At 41.8% G+C, this 19,952-nt stretch overlaps 2 protein-coding genes across 6 annotated transcripts in view; one reads left to right on the top strand and one right to left on the bottom strand.

The window, feature by feature from the left end:
• Positions 1 to 19,952, top strand: part of wdr25 (WD repeat domain 25) — a 65,502-nt gene that overhangs the window by 21,290 nt on the left and 24,260 nt on the right. For 2 of the 3 annotated variants that reach the window (XM_033642717.2, XM_033642718.2), the window contains exons 5-7: positions 5,087 to 5,257; positions 5,885 to 6,025; positions 8,889 to 9,098. In XM_033642717.2, the coding sequence (XP_033498608.1) occupies positions 5,087 to 5,257; positions 5,885 to 6,025; positions 8,889 to 9,098 (522 nt within the window). Of the gene's footprint in view, positions 1 to 5,086; positions 5,258 to 5,884; positions 6,026 to 8,888; positions 9,527 to 19,952 lie in introns of those variants that run through there. The other variant, XM_033642719.2, reaches the window with a different exon arrangement.
• The window catches only part of begain (brain-enriched guanylate kinase-associated), a 67,759-nt gene continuing 61,489 nt past the window's right edge, over positions 13,683 to 19,952 (bottom strand). For all 3 annotated transcript variants that reach the window (XM_078175080.1, XM_033642715.2, XM_033642716.2), the window contains one exon: positions 13,683 to 18,503. In XM_078175080.1, coding sequence (XP_078031206.1) covers positions 16,962 to 18,503 — 1,542 coding nt within the window. In that variant the 3' untranslated portion in view covers positions 13,683 to 16,961. The remainder of the gene's footprint in view (positions 18,504 to 19,952) is intronic.

The following is a 19,952-nucleotide window of genomic DNA, read 5'->3' as shown; positions in this document are numbered from 1 at the left end:
TCTCTCTAAAACAGACTCATTAGGTTGAACTGGATGCATGAGATTGCTCTACCATGTTATGTTAAAACTCGTTGATAAGAGCAGGAGTTTAAAGTTTGGTTCAAGTTACGAAGCAGAAGGAAGAAGCAGCTGAAGTTGCAGTTAGAGGTCAAGGGTTAAATTGTCTCAGTGTGGAGTGGAGCTGCTAGCTGTTCGCTTGGTGGCTCTGAAATTAAAGATAATCACATAAGACACCCTGTGAAAATCTTATTTGATAAAACGGGGCCAGTAAAGGAAGGTATTTAACCCAGGGGTTAAATTGGCCAGAGCTCACCAGAGCTGAGCTCCACCTCCTTCAGTATCACAGCGTTTCCAGCTCTCACAGTTTCGGAATAAAAGAATGACTGTCCAGGTTATTTAATGTAGAAATCCATGGTATACATTGGCAGTCTGAAAAGCATCCGATGTGAGTAAAGTCGTGTCTTCATCAGGGTATATAAACACATACACCCTGATGAAACGCCTAGGTCATCCACGTATTAATAAAGGATTTTTACTCACAATCGGAGTGCCTTGGATGCTTTTCAGACTACCAGTGTATACCATGGACTTCGCATGTTGAACAGTCATTTTCTTTTGTTCCTATGTGACTACTTGACTACACCTGATTTTTTTACCGTCGGCCTATGCAGACACTTTCAGCTGCTGTTCTTCTTCTTAGAGTCAGCTGCTAACTGCTAACAGCTGCTTTTCAAATCTCCCTGTGGTGGCTCACATATGACAGCCGTCCCGATCATGGTCCCTTCCTGTCCTGTTTACACAGTTGTCATTTTGGCGCTGTTACTGCCTCTGCTGCAGGCTTAAAGGCGAGACAACTCTGTCCTCCATTCCGTGATCGTACCTTTTATAAAGAACAGCAAGGCGACACAACACTGTGAAATACCTGCCTCGAACAGGCAGTGTAAAACAGGCTTTTTACTTTATTAAGTAGCTGTAGCCATCACACAGCAGTAAGATCAATATGTGTCTCCAAACTGAAAGAGGGGCTGTGCATAATTCACACGTGGCACAGCAGCAGTACTTTAAGTTTATAATTTCCCACTGCAGATGGATGTGACAACACTCTATGCCAGTTACTTAGTTTGTGTGGCTGCTTTCTTTGCAGGCACTGGAAGTGGGCGTGGCAGAGAGTCATCAGCAAAATGGCACCACTTGGGCCCTGTTAGCTAGTGCTCTTTTAAAAACCCTCTTGGAACTGAGTTGCGAGCCCTTTCCTACATGAGACACCTATTAAGTTTGTGGTTGATGTTTCTGCTTGTGTTGGTGTGCCATACCACATTGCACTTAAACACTTTTCCACTCATGCACCCACCTACACTGCTGAACTTACTGATTACACATGCCACTGTTACAGTAGTTGAACTTTTCTTCTTCCTTTTCTTGTGTTATTTTTTTATTAATATAAAGATTAGCAACAAGAAAGGTTAAGCTAATTAAAGAGTAGCATCATAGGAAAACTTTAACAGTGGCATTTGTAATCAGTAAGTTCAGCAATGTAGGTGGGTGCATGAGTGGGAAAGTGTGTAAGTGCAATGTGTGATGCAGCAGATGACGACTACACAAAAGTAAAGTGTTTACAGTAAGTTTATTAAAGTTTAACTTAAACTAGCGGCCACATTAACATTGGATTTGGATGATTTTTTTGTTATCAAATACAGATAAATAGAATACATACATATATAAGATGTTATTATGACACTGCCTTACTCTGATAGCAGCTTCCCTTACTGTGTTAATACCATAGAAGTAGAATAAAATCAGAATGAACATTAGGATGAAGGTAGCAGGTCAGAATGACAGACATTTTTATGCGTAGCGAGCTAACTTCGTATAAACTCCCATATAATAAGAAACCAACTTGCAGTTAATAGCTAACTTACTGAGACAAGGTTTTGCAGTAATGACCAAACGAACCGTGGAGTTGCACAAAGCATAAAGTGATGTCTTTCGTACAATATCTCCATTGCCTTGATGCTTGAGAGGAATTTAGGAATGCTGGATTTAATTACTTCACATTTTTGTTGGTAGGTCATCGAATTCTGGTAATACTATGTCAAACTAGTGAGTGTGACACACTGATGTGTCTTGTCACCATAACAACTAACAACAATTGCCATTTTCTTTTATGCTAGTCAAGTGACTACAGCAAACAGTTCAGTATCTGTTCTAGTTTCAATCTATTTCTGTGGTTAGTACTAAAGCAGCAGAGCAGCATTAGCAGAAACACTGTGATCAACTGTCACAAATACTTTGGTATGAGATCACAAAGTGAGGAAAAGGAGGGACTGAGTATTTAAAAGCAGAGATCACTGACACATTGCACTGCTGTTATCATTTTGTCTTCCCACCTTAAAAATAATCTTTGCAACCTTAAGTGTCATATTTGCTGAAACTGTCACTATATTCTGAAAAAGTATATGAGACAGACTGTCAAAAAAAACATGTCCCTCCTCCCCTCTGACTGCCTCTAACGGCATTTGCTACAATCAGACCATGCAGCAATGATCAGTCAGAGCAGAGAAGTCTCTATCCCAGCTGTCAATCATGTCAATGGCTCAGTGAATTGCAGTCAAACTAGGCAGTACTGATCAAATATGAATCAAGATTCTGTCAATGCATCGCCTATTTCTCGCCTCAGATGTTTTCAAAACATATTTTAGTGTACTGTTTAGCTGTAAAATGAGAAAGTTGGTCCGGCTCGTGGGTGGTGCTTGGTACTTTGGTCCACTGATTTCAACATAGCGGCTGGGTCGCCAACTTTCTTATTTTACAGCTAAACAGTACACTAAAATATTTTTATGAAAACATTTGAGGCAAGAAATGGGCAATGCAGTAACAGAATCTCTGATTGGTTGTTGGTCGATCGATCATGTGCAGTTAGGCCATTAGAAATGCTACAAGGCAGTAGAGTAAGCAGAGGAGTATGATTTTTTTCTGTCTCATTTAGTGCTGTGTGGATATACAGGTGCTGGTCATATAATTAGAATATCATCAAAAAGTTGATTTATTTCAGCAATTCCATTCAAAAAGTGAAACTTGTATATTATATTCATTCATTACACACAGACTGATATATTTCAAATGTTTTTTTCTTTTAATTTTGATGATTATAACCGACAACTAATGAAAATCCCAAATTCAGTATCTCAGAAAATTAGAATATTACTGAAGACCAATACAAAAAAAGGATTTTTAGAAATGTTGGCCAACTGAAAAGTATGAACATGAAAAGTATGAGCATGTACAGCACTCGATACTTAGTTGGGGCTCCTTTTGCCTGAATTACTGCAGCAATGCGGCGTGGCATGGAGTCGATCAGTCTGTGGCACTGCTCAGGTGGTATGAGAGCCCAGGTTGCTCTGATAGTGGCCTTCAGCTCTTCTGCATTGTTGGGTCTGGCGTGTCGCATCTTCCTCTTCACAATACCCCATAGATTTTCTATGGGGTTAAGGTCAGGCGAGTTTGCTGGCCAATCAAGAACAGGGATACCATGGTCCTTAAACCAGGTACTGGTAGCTTTGGCACTGTGTGCAGGTGCCAAGTCCTGTTGGAAAATGAAATCTGCATCTCCATAAAGTTGGTCAGCAGCAGGAAGCATGAAGTGCTCTAAAACTTCCTGGTAGATGGCTGCATTGACCTTGGACCTCAGAAAACACAGTGGACCAACACCAGCAGATGACATGGCACCCCAAACCATCACTGACTGGAAATTTTACACTGGACCTCAAGCAACGTGGATTCTGTGCCTCTCCGCTCTTCCTCCAGACTCTGGGACCTTGATTTCCAAAGGAAATGCAAAATTTACTTTCATCAGAGAACATAACTTTGGACCACTCAGCAGCAGTCCAGTCCTTTTTGTCTTTAGCCCAGGCAAGACGCTTCTGACGCTGTCTCTTGTTCAAGAGTGGCTTGACACAAGGAATGCGACAGCTGAAACCCATGTCTTGCATACGTCGGTGCGTGGTGGTTCTTGAAGCACTGACTCCAGCTGCAGTCCATTCTTTGTGAATGTCCCCCACATTTTTGAATGGGTTTTGTTTCACAATCATCTCCAGGGTGCGGTTATCCCTATTGCTTGTACACTTTTTTCTACCACATCTTTTCCTTCCCTTCGCCTCTTTATTAATGTGCTTGGACACAGAGCTCTGTGAACAGCCAGCCTCTTTAGCAATGACCTTTTGTGTCTTGCCGTCCTTGTGCAAGGTGTCAATGGTTGTCTTTTGGACAACTGTCAAGTCAGCAGTCTTCCCCATGATTGTGTAGCCTACAGAACTAGACTGAGAGACCATTTAAAGGCCTTTGCAGGTGTTTTGAGTTAATTAGCTGATTAGAGTGTGGCACCAGGTGTCTTCAATATTGCACCTTTTCACAATATTCTAATTTTCTGAGATACTGAATTTGGGGTTTTCATTAGTTGTCAGTTATAATCATCAAAATTAAAAGAAATAAACACTTGAAATATATCAGTCTGTGTGGAATGAATGTATACATTATACAAGTTTCACTTTTTGAATGGAATTACTGAAATAAATCAACTTTTTCACGATATTCTAATTATATGACCAGCACCTGTAGTTACAGTTTCAGCAAATATGAAAAAAGTTATTAGTTATGTATGTATATATATATATATATATATATATATATATATATATATATATATATATATATATAAATATAAATATATATATATATATATATTTTTTTAGTAAGTTACCAGCTGTAAAAGCGTAAGTCCGGATGTTTCCCTCCGTCAAGTAAATTGCTCTCCTGAGATGAGTGCCATGATCATTATTGTGTATTCAAACTAGAAGAGCTATAAAAGCATCATGGGATGGCTTCAACACTGATTCTAACTAAATTAACTATTATTAAATTTGGTATTAATAACTACTTGCGATTTTTCACATAGTAACACCTCCCGTTATGTTGAAGATTAAAGAGAATTTCTTTGTGTTTTTACCATGAATTTTAAAGGGCTTGATGCTAATCTGTGTGTGCGTTTGTGGCGGGGTGCTTGTGTGTGTGTGTGTGTGCATGATTCCAGGTGGTGAAAGCGTACAAAGCAGGGATCCAGCAGACCTTGGACATCCTGTTTCTGAGAGGTGGTGTGGACTTCATAACAAGCTCAGACTGCGTGAGCAGAGACTCTGCAGACCGCACCCTCATCGCCTGGGACTACCAGACCACAGCCAAGGTCTCCAACCAGATTTACCAGGTTAGAAAAGCAGTGTGTGAATGAGGAAACCTCACCCCTGAATGAATATAGTTCTAACTTCCCTATGGTGTTAAAATTATTGGCTAAAAGTCTTAAAAGCAGCTTCAATTCAGAAAAGGAAATTATATTTCTCATTAAAATACATTCCTGAAAATGTGTTAACTCCCTGATGTGAAACTAGTTGTAATTAGGTATGTTAAACTGGCATATTTTGACAGTGCTGAAGGAAGTGCCGCTCGACTGAATGCCGCCTATTCTAAAAATGTGTTTTTAATAACCTCTGTGCTGTGTGTGTCCTTGAGTCAGTGTTTCTGCAGTTGAATCGAGTTTATTTTACAAAGCAGGAAGTCTTTGAAGTCTTGTAAATTCTTCATACTATTAATATGTAGGATGGACAAAATAACAGGTACAGTGTAGAATATAATACACAAACTGGCCTCAGAAACAAACATAGTAGATTGATTGCTTTATGAATGAAGCTTTTCTGTTACTTGTCCACCTGCTGCACATCTAAATGACACTCTAGTTCACATGCAGCTGACTTCATGGTTAGCAACAGCAAGAAAATGTCAAATGATGAATTAATTTCCCCTACGGATTTTGTCCCTCCACTCATTTGGCCACCAGGAGCGGTACACGTGCCCCAGCCTGGCTCTCCACCCACTGGAGGAGTCCTTTGTTGCCCAGACTAATGGGGACTACATTGCAGTGTTCTCCTCCCAGCAGCCCTATAGAATGAACAAGAGGCGGCGATACGAAGGACACAAGGTCAGTAACGACTGTGGCCCTAGGTGGGGGGGGGGGGGGGGGGGGGGCTGATCAATACAGAATGTACATGCACACAAACAACTTCAGCAACCTCCCACATGCACCCAAAGCAAAAAGGCATCAGAATAAACCTATGCACACACATGGAGATGCTCATCATAACCTGCACAACACATAGTTGACATGTACCACAGATCCATAGCATGCTTTCCTCCACAGCACCCTCCCCCAAAACAAACACACTAAGCACAATACAATATTTCCACTGAGGGAGGCAAACAGAGCAGAATATGGCTGGCAAATATTACTGAAAGCATGTCGAGCTGCCTCCGTGGTGTCTGTTTGTTGAACCAAGAAAAATCCAGAGATGGACAGGAAACAAATTGGTATCTCACATTCCAGTGCTGTTTTTTTTTCCTCCTTTGTTGATGGCCCTGAGTTGCAAAACACAACATTTTAGATCAACAAAACATAAAATGCAACATTGCAGAAAACACAAGGACATTTCATCTCTGAACTTTTTTCATGTTTTCTGTATTATATACCACTTTGAAGCCAACACTTCTAACAGAGTAAATGTCCCAGCAACAAATGAGTGTATCACACAACCTTTATTGTGATTATAAATACTTAATTGCAGCCTTTGTTGATCAAAAAACAAAGGATAGGTTCAGAGAATCCTCATGTTTCCATGTGTATATCAACAGAGTTATTGGTCACTGTAAACATTCCTCCTGAGTCCTGTCCATACTGATCTTTAACAGATTAAATAAGTTTCTTGTGTAATGTAACGTAAGAGATAAGGGACAAAATACACCTATCAGCCAAAACATTAAAACCCCAGGTAGGTGAAGTGAATAACATCAATCATCTCCTTACAGTATAATGTTCTGCTGGGAAACATGGGCTCTGGCATCATGTGGAAGTCACTTGACGCACTCCACCCACCAAAACACCATTACTGACTGAGTACACCCTCTCATGGCAGCGGCACTCTTTGACGGCTGTGAGCCAACCCCCCCAGCAGGACCTTGAACTAGCCACACTGCAAAAACTGCTCAAGAATGGCCCGAGGAATGAGACAAAGAGCTTAAGGCATCGACCTGGCCTCAAAAGTCCCCAGATCACAATCGTCGGAGCATCTGCAGGACATGCTGGCACCCCAGAGGTACCTTGATACTTGGCTCTGACCTGTCAAGGCATGGACCTCTGAGGGTGTCCTGTGGTGTCTGGCACCAGAATGTAAACAGTGGATCCTTTGAGTCCTGTGGGTTGTGAGAGGGGTACCAGCATGTCCCACAGATGTTCAATCAGACTGGGATCTGGGGAATTCTGAGTCCAGGTCAACGCCTTGAGCCCTTTGTCTTGTTCCTCGGGCCATTCCTGAGCATTGTTTGCAGTGTAGAACAGTGCATTATCCTGCTGGTGAGGCCACTGCCACATGGAGAGTCCCACTGCCATGAGGAAAGTGTGCTTGGTCTGACACAGTGTTTGAGTGGATGGAGTTCGTCAAGTGGCATCTACATGAATTGCCAGGACCCAAAGTTTCCACGCAGAGTGGTGCATTTTAATGAGGTAATTGATGTTACTCACTTGGATGCATGTAGCTTCAGCATTCTGGGTTAGACACACCCAGTGGTTATCTATCAAGCTTCAAGTAAAGTCTCTGTTTAACCTTCCCTATTTTACACACATACAGTAAACACTACTATAAAGTACTACCAATTATTTTTTTGCATTTTGTTATCTTGAGATCACTAGTTAATTATTTCATCATCTCAAGAAAACAAGCTGTGTTATCTCGAGATAATCAACCTGTTATCAAGAGAAAACAAAAGGTTGTTTGCCCTTATTAATGTTTATCAGAGGTCAGGTGCACCCTGCAGGCATGCATACATGACAACTTGACAACTACAGCAACTGATTTAGGCCGAAAATGTCAGATACAAGGAACATCCACTATTGATCAACCTGTCAGACTGTACTTCAATCAAGGTTTAACACAGGCAGAGTAATGAATCAGTCATGAATCCTCCCCAACAGTCATGACAGTGATCACGAAGGCTGAAATTAGGCTTGATCAAAAGAAGCAGACTTTGTTTAGGTTCTCCATAATGACCCTGTGATATTGATAGTGACAGTTGATCTCATTATCTGGAGAATTTGCCTTTTGTTTTCTGAAGAATCAACGTAAATTAACCAGATATCATGAGAAAATGAGCTTTGTTATCTCGAGAAATAATTGATATGGAATAACTGAATGAGTATATCGTTTATATAGACTTGAAAATATCCTTTAATCTCATGCTTAGTGTCATTTTGTGTCATCCTGCTCTTCCACGCTTGTCAGTTTTGGCTGCAAGCAACAGGCATGGGAAGCCATTTGGATTATAATACAGTTGATGTTTAAATGCAGTAAAGGAGATTGTATTTATTTCTATACAAAGATTGCTCAATAGTGGGGCAGACTATTTAGGATTTAATTTGCCAATTTTACCTTAGTTATGTTACTTTCTTTTGCGCTATGAATATATATTGGTTTGTTAAATGGTATATTTTTTTCTGGAAATTCAATTGAAAAACAGTTCATAGAGCAAATGATCAGATCTATGGACGTTTCCTTTTATAATACCTTACAGGATTTTAAAAGAAATTCTTATAATAATATTGGTGTAAATGGGCTTCCATACAGTTCAGAATGTCTGTTAACCCAGTGAATTAAATTAAACTATCACCTTGCATACATTCAGGGTCATTAAAGTCTGTAATCAGCTGCATCACACTCTGGTTATTACGCTGACGTGAAAAAGGCTCTTGGTGGGAGGTTTATGCATCGTAACTAACATATAGCCTCATGTCCTAGGTGGAGGGATACGCGGTGCACTGTGAGTTTTCTCCAGATGGAACTATCTTGGCATCGGGAAGCTCCACCGGCTCTGCTCACTTCTACGATTTCCACAACGCTCGTATGCTGCACACTCTCCACGCTCACAGCCAGCCCTGCCTGTGTGTTTCTCAGCATCCCGTCCTGCCTGCGACCGCGGCCACCTGCGACTGGGCCGGTGAGATCAAGGTCTGGCACTAAAGATTCTGAATGAAGAAGTTTTTAAAAGGGGGGGGGGGGCAAGAGAAGACTGTATTAAACTGAAAGCTCTTGCACATCCATCTTCAAGACTTTATCTCCCATAATCTCTTGGTATAAGATGATAAGAACTTGGCAAAGAAATGCTGGAAGTCAGCAAGTCTACTATCAACTGACGCCTTTGAAAAACATTTTCCTACACTGTGTATCCTGCAAAGCTTTCTCGTTATTTTAACAACCACCCACATCTTCATTCCCGTTCATATGAACTTGCACTGGCACAAGAACAACAGACTCTATTGTGTAAATCCTACTATAAGCATGTTTTTCATATTTGGCCCGTCTCATATTGTTGTAACATCCTGAAAACAGCGAGAGATACACAGCGGAGATAAAAGGAAGTTTCTCTACAGTTCAAAGAGTGAAGTATTATGAGTTTTATCTTCAGTGGAAGGTGGTGGGAAAGCAGTCTGGATGCGCACACAAACACAAACACAACCTTAATGCTTATATGCTCAGCTTTCCACTCCAAAAACAGCGAGGGACTTCATCACCATGTTCTTGAAGTTTTTGTCAAAACAAAAAGCAAAAAAAAAAAAAAAATCTCTTTGGGCATTTTCTAATCAATAGTGTTTTTCATTTCACATTCTGCATACACATCACTTTTCCTCTATGCTTTTTTGTTCTCACTGCTCTGATATGACATTTTATTTTCACACTGACAGCTTAAAGCATCACAGAGAGACAACCAGAGAACTAAAGAAAATACGCAGACATCTGTCAAAACATTGCCAGGTTCTTCCAAAATCCTGCCAGTCAACAACAGAGCAGTGAAGTGCAGACAGATGCTTGTGATCTTTATTCAGTATCTAGCAGAACAGTCCTTAAAATACACTTTGCTGTTTGGTGCCGAGGGAAATTCTAATGGCTCAGTACTTTTTGTAGCCCCTGTGGTTGTTTATACTGCAGTTAATTATACTTCAGCTGACATTGTTGTTGTCTTAAAGGACCAATAAGCAATTTGTGAAGCCGAATAATAATTGGTATGTGCAAAGTGGCGAAAACTACTGCTGTTTTTGAGTAATCCCTGTGTGTTTTTGCAGGCTAGCAGCAGCTATAGAATATCATTAATGTTAAAACAGTTAGACAGGGTGAAACAATACGACCTCAAAAGGGTGGAAAAGACCAAATAAAGTTTAAGAAAACCTTGGTGAACACTGGAGGGCCTTTTCAGGAAGACGTTGTTGGAGATGGTGTTGTCTCTTTGATGTTCAATGGGTAAGTAACCAAACTTTTAACTGTTATGGTAATGGGTGTCTGCTCAGTATATAAACTGTCACGTTGGGTGTTTAAGGCCTTGTCCACATGAACAAGGGTATATTTGTAATGGTAGCTTTTTTTGTGTTTTGGCCTTTTGTCCACATGCAAACTGTGTTGGTCATTTGGTAACACTCTTTTCAGGGTGAAGATGTGTAGAAACTCAATTTTCAATGTTGATATGTAGACAGGGAAAACAGTTTTTGGCTTGTAACGTCAGTGTGCACCGTTGTTTCTTCTTCGCACTACGGAGGTCACTGCTCCAGGTAACCTGCTGGACTGCCAACAGGTTTTTTTTCCCGGGCTTCTGAGTGGCCAACAACATCATCATCTTCTTCTTTGCATGACTTTAGTGTTGTATGGCCACCTGTTGCTTTGGCATGCTCTTGGCAGCGCTTTCATTGTCCCTCCATCCATTTTCAACCACTTAGCCAAAGCCAGGTCGCAGGACCAGCAGACTGACCTAAGTATTACAGACGTCCCTCTTCCCAGCTACACTGTCCAGCTCCTCCTGGGCGACCCCGAGACGTTCCCAGGCCAGATGAGATATGTAATTCCTCCAGCGTGTTCTGGGTCTTCCCCAGGGCCTCCTACCAGTTGGACGAGCCTGGAACACCTTTAACGGGAGGCACTGAACCACCTCACCTGACCCCTTTTTAACGTGAAGGAGCAGCGGCTCCCTCCGGATGTCCAAGCTCCTTACCCTATCTCTAAGGCTGAGCCCAGCCACCTTTCAGAGGAATCTCATTTTCGGCTACTTGTATCCGCAACCTCATTCTTTTGGTCACTACCCAGAGCTCATGACCATAGGTGAGGGTTGGGACGTAGATGGACCAGTAAATCGAAAGCTTTGCCTTTCCGCTCAACTCCCTCTTCACCACGACGGCCCGACACAGCACCAGCATTACTGCAGACACTGCGCCAATCCATCTCACGCTCCATTCTACCCTCACTTGTGAACAAGACCTCAAGATACTTGAACTCCCTCGCTTGGGGGAGTAACTCACCCCCAACCTGCTTTAATTGTGTTGTTGCATTTTTGTTTGGATGGAGATTTTTTTTTACATACATATATATATATATATATATATATACATATATATATATATACAGTCAGGTCCATAATTATTTGGACAATGATACAGTTGTCATCATTTTGGCTCTGTACACCACCACAATGGGTTTTAAATGAAACAATGAATACCTGCTTAAAGTGCAGACTCTCAGCTTTCATTTAAGGCTTTTTTCAAAAATGTAGTATGAACCGTGTAGGAATTACAACCATTTCTTCACACAGTCCCCCAACTTTAAGGGCTCATAAGTATTTGGACAAACTAACATAATCATCAATTAAACAGTCAGTTTTAATACTTGGCTGCAAATCCTTTACAGTCAATGACTGCCTGAAGTGTTGGACACATAGGCATCATCAGATGCTGGGTTTCTTCCCTGGTGATGCTCTGCCAGCCCTTTACTGCAGCCGTCTGCACTTCCTGCTTGTGTTTTGGGTGTTTTGCCCTCAGTTTTGGCTTCAGCAAGAGAAACGCATGCTCAATTGGATTCAGGTCAGATGATATGACTTGGCCATTGCAGAACATTCCACTTCTTTGCCTTAAAAATGTCTTTGGTTGCTTTTGCAATATGCTTCAGGTCATTGTCCAACTGCACTGTGAAGCATCGTCTAATGAGTTTTGAAGCATTTGGTTGAATCTGAGCAGATAATGGTGCCCCAAACACTTCAGCTTTCATCCTGCTGCTCTTGTCAGCAGTCACATCATCAATAAATACAAGAGAACCAGTTCCACTGGCAGCCATACATGGCCATGACATAACAGTACCTCCACCATGCTTCACTGATGAGGTGGTGTGCTTTGGATCATGAGCAGTTCCTTCCCTTCTTCCTTCTCTTGTCTTCCCATCATTCTGGTAGTTGATCTTTGTTTTATCTGTCCATAGTATGCTGTTCCACAACTGTACAGGCTTTTTAGATGGTTTTTGACAAACTCTAATCTGGCCTTCCATTTTTAAGGCTAACTAATGGTTTGCATCTTGTGATATGTATTTATTCTAGTGAAGTCTTGTCTTGCTTACAAGAGCAGCAGGATGAAAGCTGAAGTTTTTGGAGCTACATTATCTGCTCAGATTCAACCAAATGCTTCAAAACTCATTGGACGATGCTTCACAGTGCAGATGGACATTGACCTGAAGCATATTGCAAAAGCAACCAAAGACATTTTTAAGGCAAAGAAGTGGAATGTTCTGCAACGGCCAAGTCATATCATCTGACCTGAATCCAATTGAGCATGCGTTTCTCTTGCTGAAGGAAATGCTTGTCATTCCTACACGGTTCATACTACATTTTTGAAAAAAGCCTTAAATGAAAGCTGAGAGTCTGCACTTTAAGCAGGTATTCATTGTTTCATTTAAAACCCATTGTGGTGGTGTACAGAGCCAAAATGATGACAACTGTATCATTGTCCAAATAATTATGGACCTGACTGTATGTATAACTTCTTGTGTGAATGTGATTTATTTATTTATTTTTTTTTTAGAAGGAGGGGGAAAATGCGCTTTCAAAAATACTTCCTTTAGGGAAAATCCATGCCAACATCTCAAAGGTATTTTTAGGATCTTACAATTTCCACTGCTACCGGCACATCTGTGAGTCTGGCAATTTCTAAAAAAAAATCAATAAACAAATAACTCTTCCTATTATGGGATTTAAAAAGCCTTTGAAATTTAAACAGAAACTGCTCCTAAAAAGAATAAAGATTTTGGTAAAGGCAAAAGACAGGCATAACAAATTTACAAAAACAAAAAAAAAAAAAGACCAAAAAAGCGGAACTCTGAGTGCCTGCGGCAGTACTTCCCCAACTAACCTCAGCTCCCTGGCTACAGCTAACCTTTACAACAAGGAGGAGGCTGAAATGGAGGTCAACCATAATCATGCACATCTTAAAAACAACGGCAGGAATTCAGGATGAGATAAATAAAGCTAAAGCATGGCTGAACAACGTAACAAATAGAGAGAAGTGTCTAAAATCAGTTGAGGAAGTTGTGACAGAATTTTTACTTAAATCCCAATTGGAATTGTGACAGATGCATCAAGAAGGTCATCTGGATGGAAAGAATCTGGATTTAGAATATACACAAATACACTTTGTTAAGGACTTGCTGAAAGAAAAAACTCCCCCGCACTGTCAACCTTCGAGACATTTTTTAGGCTCTTAAGCTCTTGAAATAAGATATGTCCATGATGCATTTCCCAACACCCATCTTTATTAAGTAAATAAACATACAGCAAAAATATATAACCATGCATCAGACAGACACATATGTTTGACACTTAGACAGCTGGCCTGTTGTTCCTGGAACAGGGCTGGAGGTAGAAAAGGACAGAACCGCTTCAGCCTCTTCATTCAGGGTCAAAACATTCGATAAATATAACATCAACTGAAACTGGATAAAAAATAGTCATCATAGTGTAATAACAATTGCGTACGTAGTATCTATATCTCTTTTTATACATTAAGTCCACACAAAAATACCATATATCCTCTCAGTCCTTCTGTACATAGGTTAAATTTAATTCCAAACCTTTTCAGCCTTGTAGATACCTATACATTGTACCAAATAAGAATATGATTGTAGACTTTATATGGCCTGTATGATGCTGTTCCATCTTCTTACCATGCCAAGGTTAAAAAGAAGAGATGCCGTTTTTAAACCATTTTAAAAAAGCCAGTTCGCAGATCTGCAGGAATGGGAGAGGTAGAGGCTTGGCCTTCCAGAAAGATCTATACGCTACCACCCAAGGGAAAAGCTAAGTTCCCGCCATTTAGCTTATCCCTTTCACCATTCCTCTCAGATCTATAGAGCTACGCAGGCAGGAAGAAATCCTTCAAGATCTATCATGCCAAAGGGCGCACAGATGTTGGAACGTTGTCGTTTTGTCCCCATCTACTCCGGTAACAGCAGCAGATGGTAGCACGATTGCAAGGCAGCAGGACAGACCTCTCTGGAACTCTTTATTTAACATAAGGCAGGGGCTTATTAGAATTGTTTGAATTCACCAACAGGACAGCATGTCTTTGCCACTTCCTATGGACGCATATATACACTTTATTTTCACAGTGTTTTCTCTAAAATAGCCTAATTGAGCATGCTGGTTTAAAAACAACACACTGACTGTACATTTTTGTCTTTAATCAGTCGTCTCTTGCCACCTTCTCAGTACACTTTTTGTGCATACCTTGCAGAACCGCCGGCTCGCCTGGAGAATGTTCCAATTAATCTCTCCTGAAAACAAGAACATCCAGCACTTTTTGTTTTGGTTTGTGCAACTAGTGCCAACAGTGTTTAAGAGTTTGTCTGCGGGTTGAAATTTGGCTACGTGTGCCAGATTTTTCAGGCAGGGATTAAGCCTCATGGTCTTTAACTAACTCCACTGAAAAATACCCCCAGAACGGACTTAATCCTTTTCCAAGAAACTGGCCGTGTGTGTGTGTGTGTGTGTGTGTGTGTGTGTGTTAACGTCTGACAGGAAGAACATACGCTGTAACGGTAGTGTATACATACAGTAACAATACAGCAGATAATACAGTATGTACACAGTTGTAAAGGAGACCATTCTGTCCAATGAACAGGATTAAGGCAATTTCACAAGTGTCCTGGTATGAGGGTAACTACTGTTCAGCCTCATTTTAATACAAAAATAAGAAAAATTCCAGTTAAAAATCTTGCAGTTCTGTTTAATCATTTCTACTGAATCTGTACTTTTCAAGGGTTATTTTTCCAACACACAAAATCAGGGATTTTTAATTTCCAATAAACAAGCGGGAAATCTAGCATCATGGAAGGAACTCGCACAATCTAAGGCTCAATCCCAATACACCCCTCGCCCTTACCCCTCCGTTTTGCTGCTCCACATTCATGCGTATGGTGTCCCAATTCTTGCTGGGATGGAGGTGAAGGCTGACCTTCAAACCAGTGGTTCCCAACTGGTGGGTTGTGGTCCAAAAGTGGTTTGGGGGTCCATTCTGAATGGGCCGCAAGTGACTCGCAAACGTGTCAAGTTTGTAAAAAACATGCTTTATTTTGAAGTATAGTGAATTCCCAGCACAGAGCTTTTATTTTGAAGTGCTGTTTCTTGCTGTAGAGTCAGCAACTAATGGACAGCTACTTGACAGGGACAGCAAACTAGCTCGACAACATGGCCAAATGCAAGTATGATACTGAATATATATAACTGGTGGACCTTGAACTAATGACTAAGGACTTTACAATCTGGACCCAGTGGCTGGACCAGTTGGTTCCAACCACATTTCTATGCCTCCCCCCCCAGTGGTGCATGACACCAGAAATTTAACTGAAGTCCAGCGACGTGGTTGCTGCTCTTGTTACCGCTTCTCTAATATCACTGTAGACTGGCAGGTAAAGAGCACAGGTTGCTAAAGATCACCGCTACTGATAACTTCTTTGATCAATTGACAATGTGAAACTTAAGATGTGAACAAATCACGATCATCCTGACAGCCCCGAAAAGCTGCCAATAGCCCAGCAAGAGAAATCACCACAGCAGAAGACAGCATATTTGCTGTATTACTTGTCGCATTTGTTTATGTAAATGGCAGCATCGGCGACTACTGATCACGTATCAGGGTCCTGAAGGGTTGTCTCATTTCATAGGGGAAAGTTTCAATCGTTACCCCTAGTAACTGTTCCAAGAAGCAAGGTGGCTCTTGAAAGCAAGGGGAAGGGGTAAAAATGAGAAATGGGATTGGGCCTTAATTGACTTGCTATAAACATTACATCGCAACAGAATAATTTTTAATATCTCTTTTTAATATCTCTTGTTTAGCCAATTTGGTAATAAAACATCCTTTTTAGCAAGGGGCACTTAGAGATAATGTCCCTATGAGAAACAGTTTAGCTGGAAATGAGTTTTCTCATCTTATTTATATGCATTATACAGCATGCATTTTGTTTAAGACAAAATAGAGGATGAATAAATCTTCTTAACAGCTTGCAGTCAGCAGGGTCCACTATACATAATGGATAACCTTCCTTCTCCTAAACATGTGTAATTAAGTCACCCATTGTACACGCCTTTTCCCATTATCTATACTGTATATAGTAGAGCAGGAATTAATGGTCTCTTGCTGGTTTTACTAACAGTACTGAACACCAAAAAAAGAGAGCAAGTAGCACATAACGTTCATGTAGCCGGGTGGAACTCGGTTTATCCCGATGGCTCTAATTATCATCAGTGTAATTGAAACAAAAACTTAGTGAAGAGCTGGTCTCAGGTAGCTACACCGTATCATGACATACAATAGAAAAAGTGTTGCAGACTGCTCGAAACGTGCCTTGGCTAAGAGATACATAAAACAACAACATGTTAATACCCCATCACACCAAGTATGTGTTTGCTGCAGGGAACTTTTGAGACATACAGTACAGTACAGTTAAGTTAGGAATCATCATCATCATCATCATCATCATCATGCATAAAATGAAAAGCTCCCTTTCCCCCGCTCAGTTCAGCAGTGTGCCGTATAGCTGTGCCTTGGTCAGACTGTCCTTTCTTGTCAGTCCCGTGCTGCCAAATTTTTGGTATCTTGGAGAGGTCTTCTTTGGGAGTGCGGGGCCGACACTGAGAGCGGAGCTGGAGCTTGGGCGAGGCCGGACGCTCGGCCTGGGGCTGGGGTAGTGTTGAAGACTTGAGGCTTCGAGGGAGCTTTGGTGTAAGGACTCAGCCGAGCTGTCTGCACTCAGATTCACATAGTCCTTCTTGACGCTGCTCGCCGCTGTTGCTCCCCCACTGCTTTCCTTCTCTTTAGAGCTCCCTGAGAGGAACAAACTGCACTCGGAGTCCTGACTGTCCTCCTTGGCTCTGTACAGCACAGAAGTTTTCTCCTGCTTACGATGCTCATTCGGCTTCTGGCTGCGGCTGGGCGAAGGAGGACCAACAGCAAAACACTGGTCCAGCACGCGGCTGTGGAAGACGCCATCTCCTTCTTGGAAGCTGCTGTAGAGAGACCCCTTGACCTTATTGGAGGGGCCCATGGCAAAGTGGCGCTCAGAGAAACTGTATGGAGAGACACGCCCTGGGATGTTACGATAGGAAGATGAGAATGTGTTGATGTCTTCCACGCTGAGCTGTCTCCAGCGGCTGCTTAGGTCGTCCTCAGGGACCTGGATGTCACCGCGGCTGTCCAGACCTCCTCCACGAGCCTGGCCCAGCCCTGTTGTGGACCCCATGCTGTGAGAGGAAGCCAGGCGTGGGGTGCTAGAATGGTATGGTTCACTGAAGCATGAAGCCGTCCTTGTGTACGATGGTGAGGTGCCCTTCTGTGGGCTCCTGGGGGTCACCATGTGCTGGATGCTAAGGGACTTGGGGAAGCTTGGGCTGTCTTTATCATAAGAGGACATGCTTTTGCGCTCATAGTCCCCACTGCCACCATCTCGCCAGTCCATGTAGAGACCCTGATGGGAAGAGGATAAGGTGCTGCTGGCAGTGCGTCCACAACCACCACCAACTCCTCCCTTCTCGTCCGATGCGAGACTGAAGCTAGAGTAGGAACTGGAGGCAGGGAGGCTACCAGTGCCGAAGTCATCGTGGTGGTGAAAGGAGGATGGAGGCTCATGGTGGGAGAAACTTCCAGAGTGGTAGGCTTCTTCCTCTGGGTTGCTGTCGGTGGAGTTTTGAGCGTGAAGCTGCAGCAGGCCGGTGCCTTGGAGGTCAACGCTCTGCCTGCGCTCTGTATCCTGCCATCGTTCAGGGCAGTAGAGAGCCGTATCACTACAGTAGAGGTCAGATGATTTATAAGAAATACGGCGGCTCAGGTGATCAGTGCTTCCTGTTCCTGTGAGAAAGTCTCCATCCTGTGGCTGCGGGCTGGGTGAGCGCGTTACAGGGCAACTGCTTCCTGGTTCTGGCTTTTCCAGGACCTTGGCAATTATGGCTGTGGGTACGGCATCAGAGTAATTGGAGTGGCACATTGCTATTGTGGCTCCACTATCCCGATTCTGTTTCTCAATGTGGGAACTGATGCGCTCCTGGAAATCCACCGGCAGCTAAGACAAGAAAGACAGACATGCAAAGAGACAAAAGAACCTTGATGAAGATGGGATACTAAAACAAAAGTCTGCTCTTTTGCTTTGTGAAAGCTGCTGAGCTGGTTTTCAGATTCAGCAAGAAAAGATATCTGAAAAATTAAGAATTCCTCAACAGTCTTTTCTTAATTATTTATACAATCAACTTGAAACTCTTCCTCAGAGATATTCCATGCTTTCTGTGTCTGCAGTGAAGATATTTTTAGAGCCATTCCTCAAGGATTTTAATCTATAGTTCTAGTTTAGAAAGTAATTAATTCTCGCAAAGCTCACAGAGTCCTGACCAGTTTGTGTATCTCTGGGGAATTGCACTACTTGGCCCTTCTAATGAACTTGTCAGAAAATTGCTGAACACAAGCTTTGTTTATTTATTTGTTTGCTTTCCTTTTCTCCTAACATAGTCCTGTTTTTCTTTTCTTACCCCAACTTTGTTACTCCACAAAGATAAGTTAATGGGAACATTAAAAAAAGGAAGATTTTTTTTTTGGACAGGCATAAATATTTTTGTCTTTCTAAATGACTCCCTGTCCTTCTCTGTCCCATCTGTTTCTCTGTTTCTCTGTCTCTCTTTCTCTCGTACTGTCTAACTCTCTCACACTCAGACAGACATAATCTGTTTGATTGGCTCACGTTTGAAAAAACTGCATCTGTCAATTACAGACTGGTTTCTTTGTGCCTATTAAAGCTGGTCAGGGTCAGTAAGAACTGTTCCTGCCACACTGAGTTCTCTCTTTTCTCCTCCCTTTCTTTATCCTTTCATCTTTCTCCTCTTGCTCCACTGCCTTCACAACCAAAAGACCCTCATTCTCTCTCTCTTTTTCTCTGTCTTTCTTCTGTCTACCATCAAACACATATCAGTTCCACAGGGAACGGCTTAGATTCAAATTAAACCAGTGCTCCGGGTCTCCAGCTGGGAATAGAAAAAAAAAAAGATAAAATACTGACTTGGCTTTGTTAAGAAATAGAAGCTCGCCTCGGCATAAAATAACCTGCATCTTTTAAGTTGGAGCTATTTTTAGCAGCCGCTGCCTCCCAGAGGGAATAGAGATGGAAAGTAGGTGAGGCTGTGGGGGGGAGCACAAAATGATATACAGTGTGTGCTCCAAGTGAGCTAGCTCAGCATTAGCTGCTATCTGAGGCAAATCTTAATTAACAGTCACACAGTGTTAATCCACGTGACAGCATCCACGTCTACAGGTCTTGTTCCATTTATTGAAATAAGTGGTTTAATGGCGTCGGATAGAAGTGGCACTTGTTATTTTAGTCATTCTAGCAATTCACAGCCACTCTGTGAAAGCTGCTTCCTCAGAACACTCCACGTTCAGAAGAGGTTTTACATTTCCGTGTTTTATGACCAAATTATCTTATTGAAAGTCAGACTATGTGACTCAATATAGAAGAAAAAGGAAT

This window comes from Epinephelus lanceolatus, chromosome 15 (assembly GCF_041903045.1).
Source record: "Epinephelus lanceolatus isolate andai-2023 chromosome 15, ASM4190304v1, whole genome shotgun sequence".
In the NCBI taxonomy this organism is placed as follows: domain Eukaryota; kingdom Metazoa; phylum Chordata; class Actinopteri; order Perciformes; family Serranidae; genus Epinephelus; species Epinephelus lanceolatus.
The sequence above is the reverse complement of the archived record's forward strand: the minus strand, read 5'-3'. Positions and strand labels throughout refer to the sequence as shown.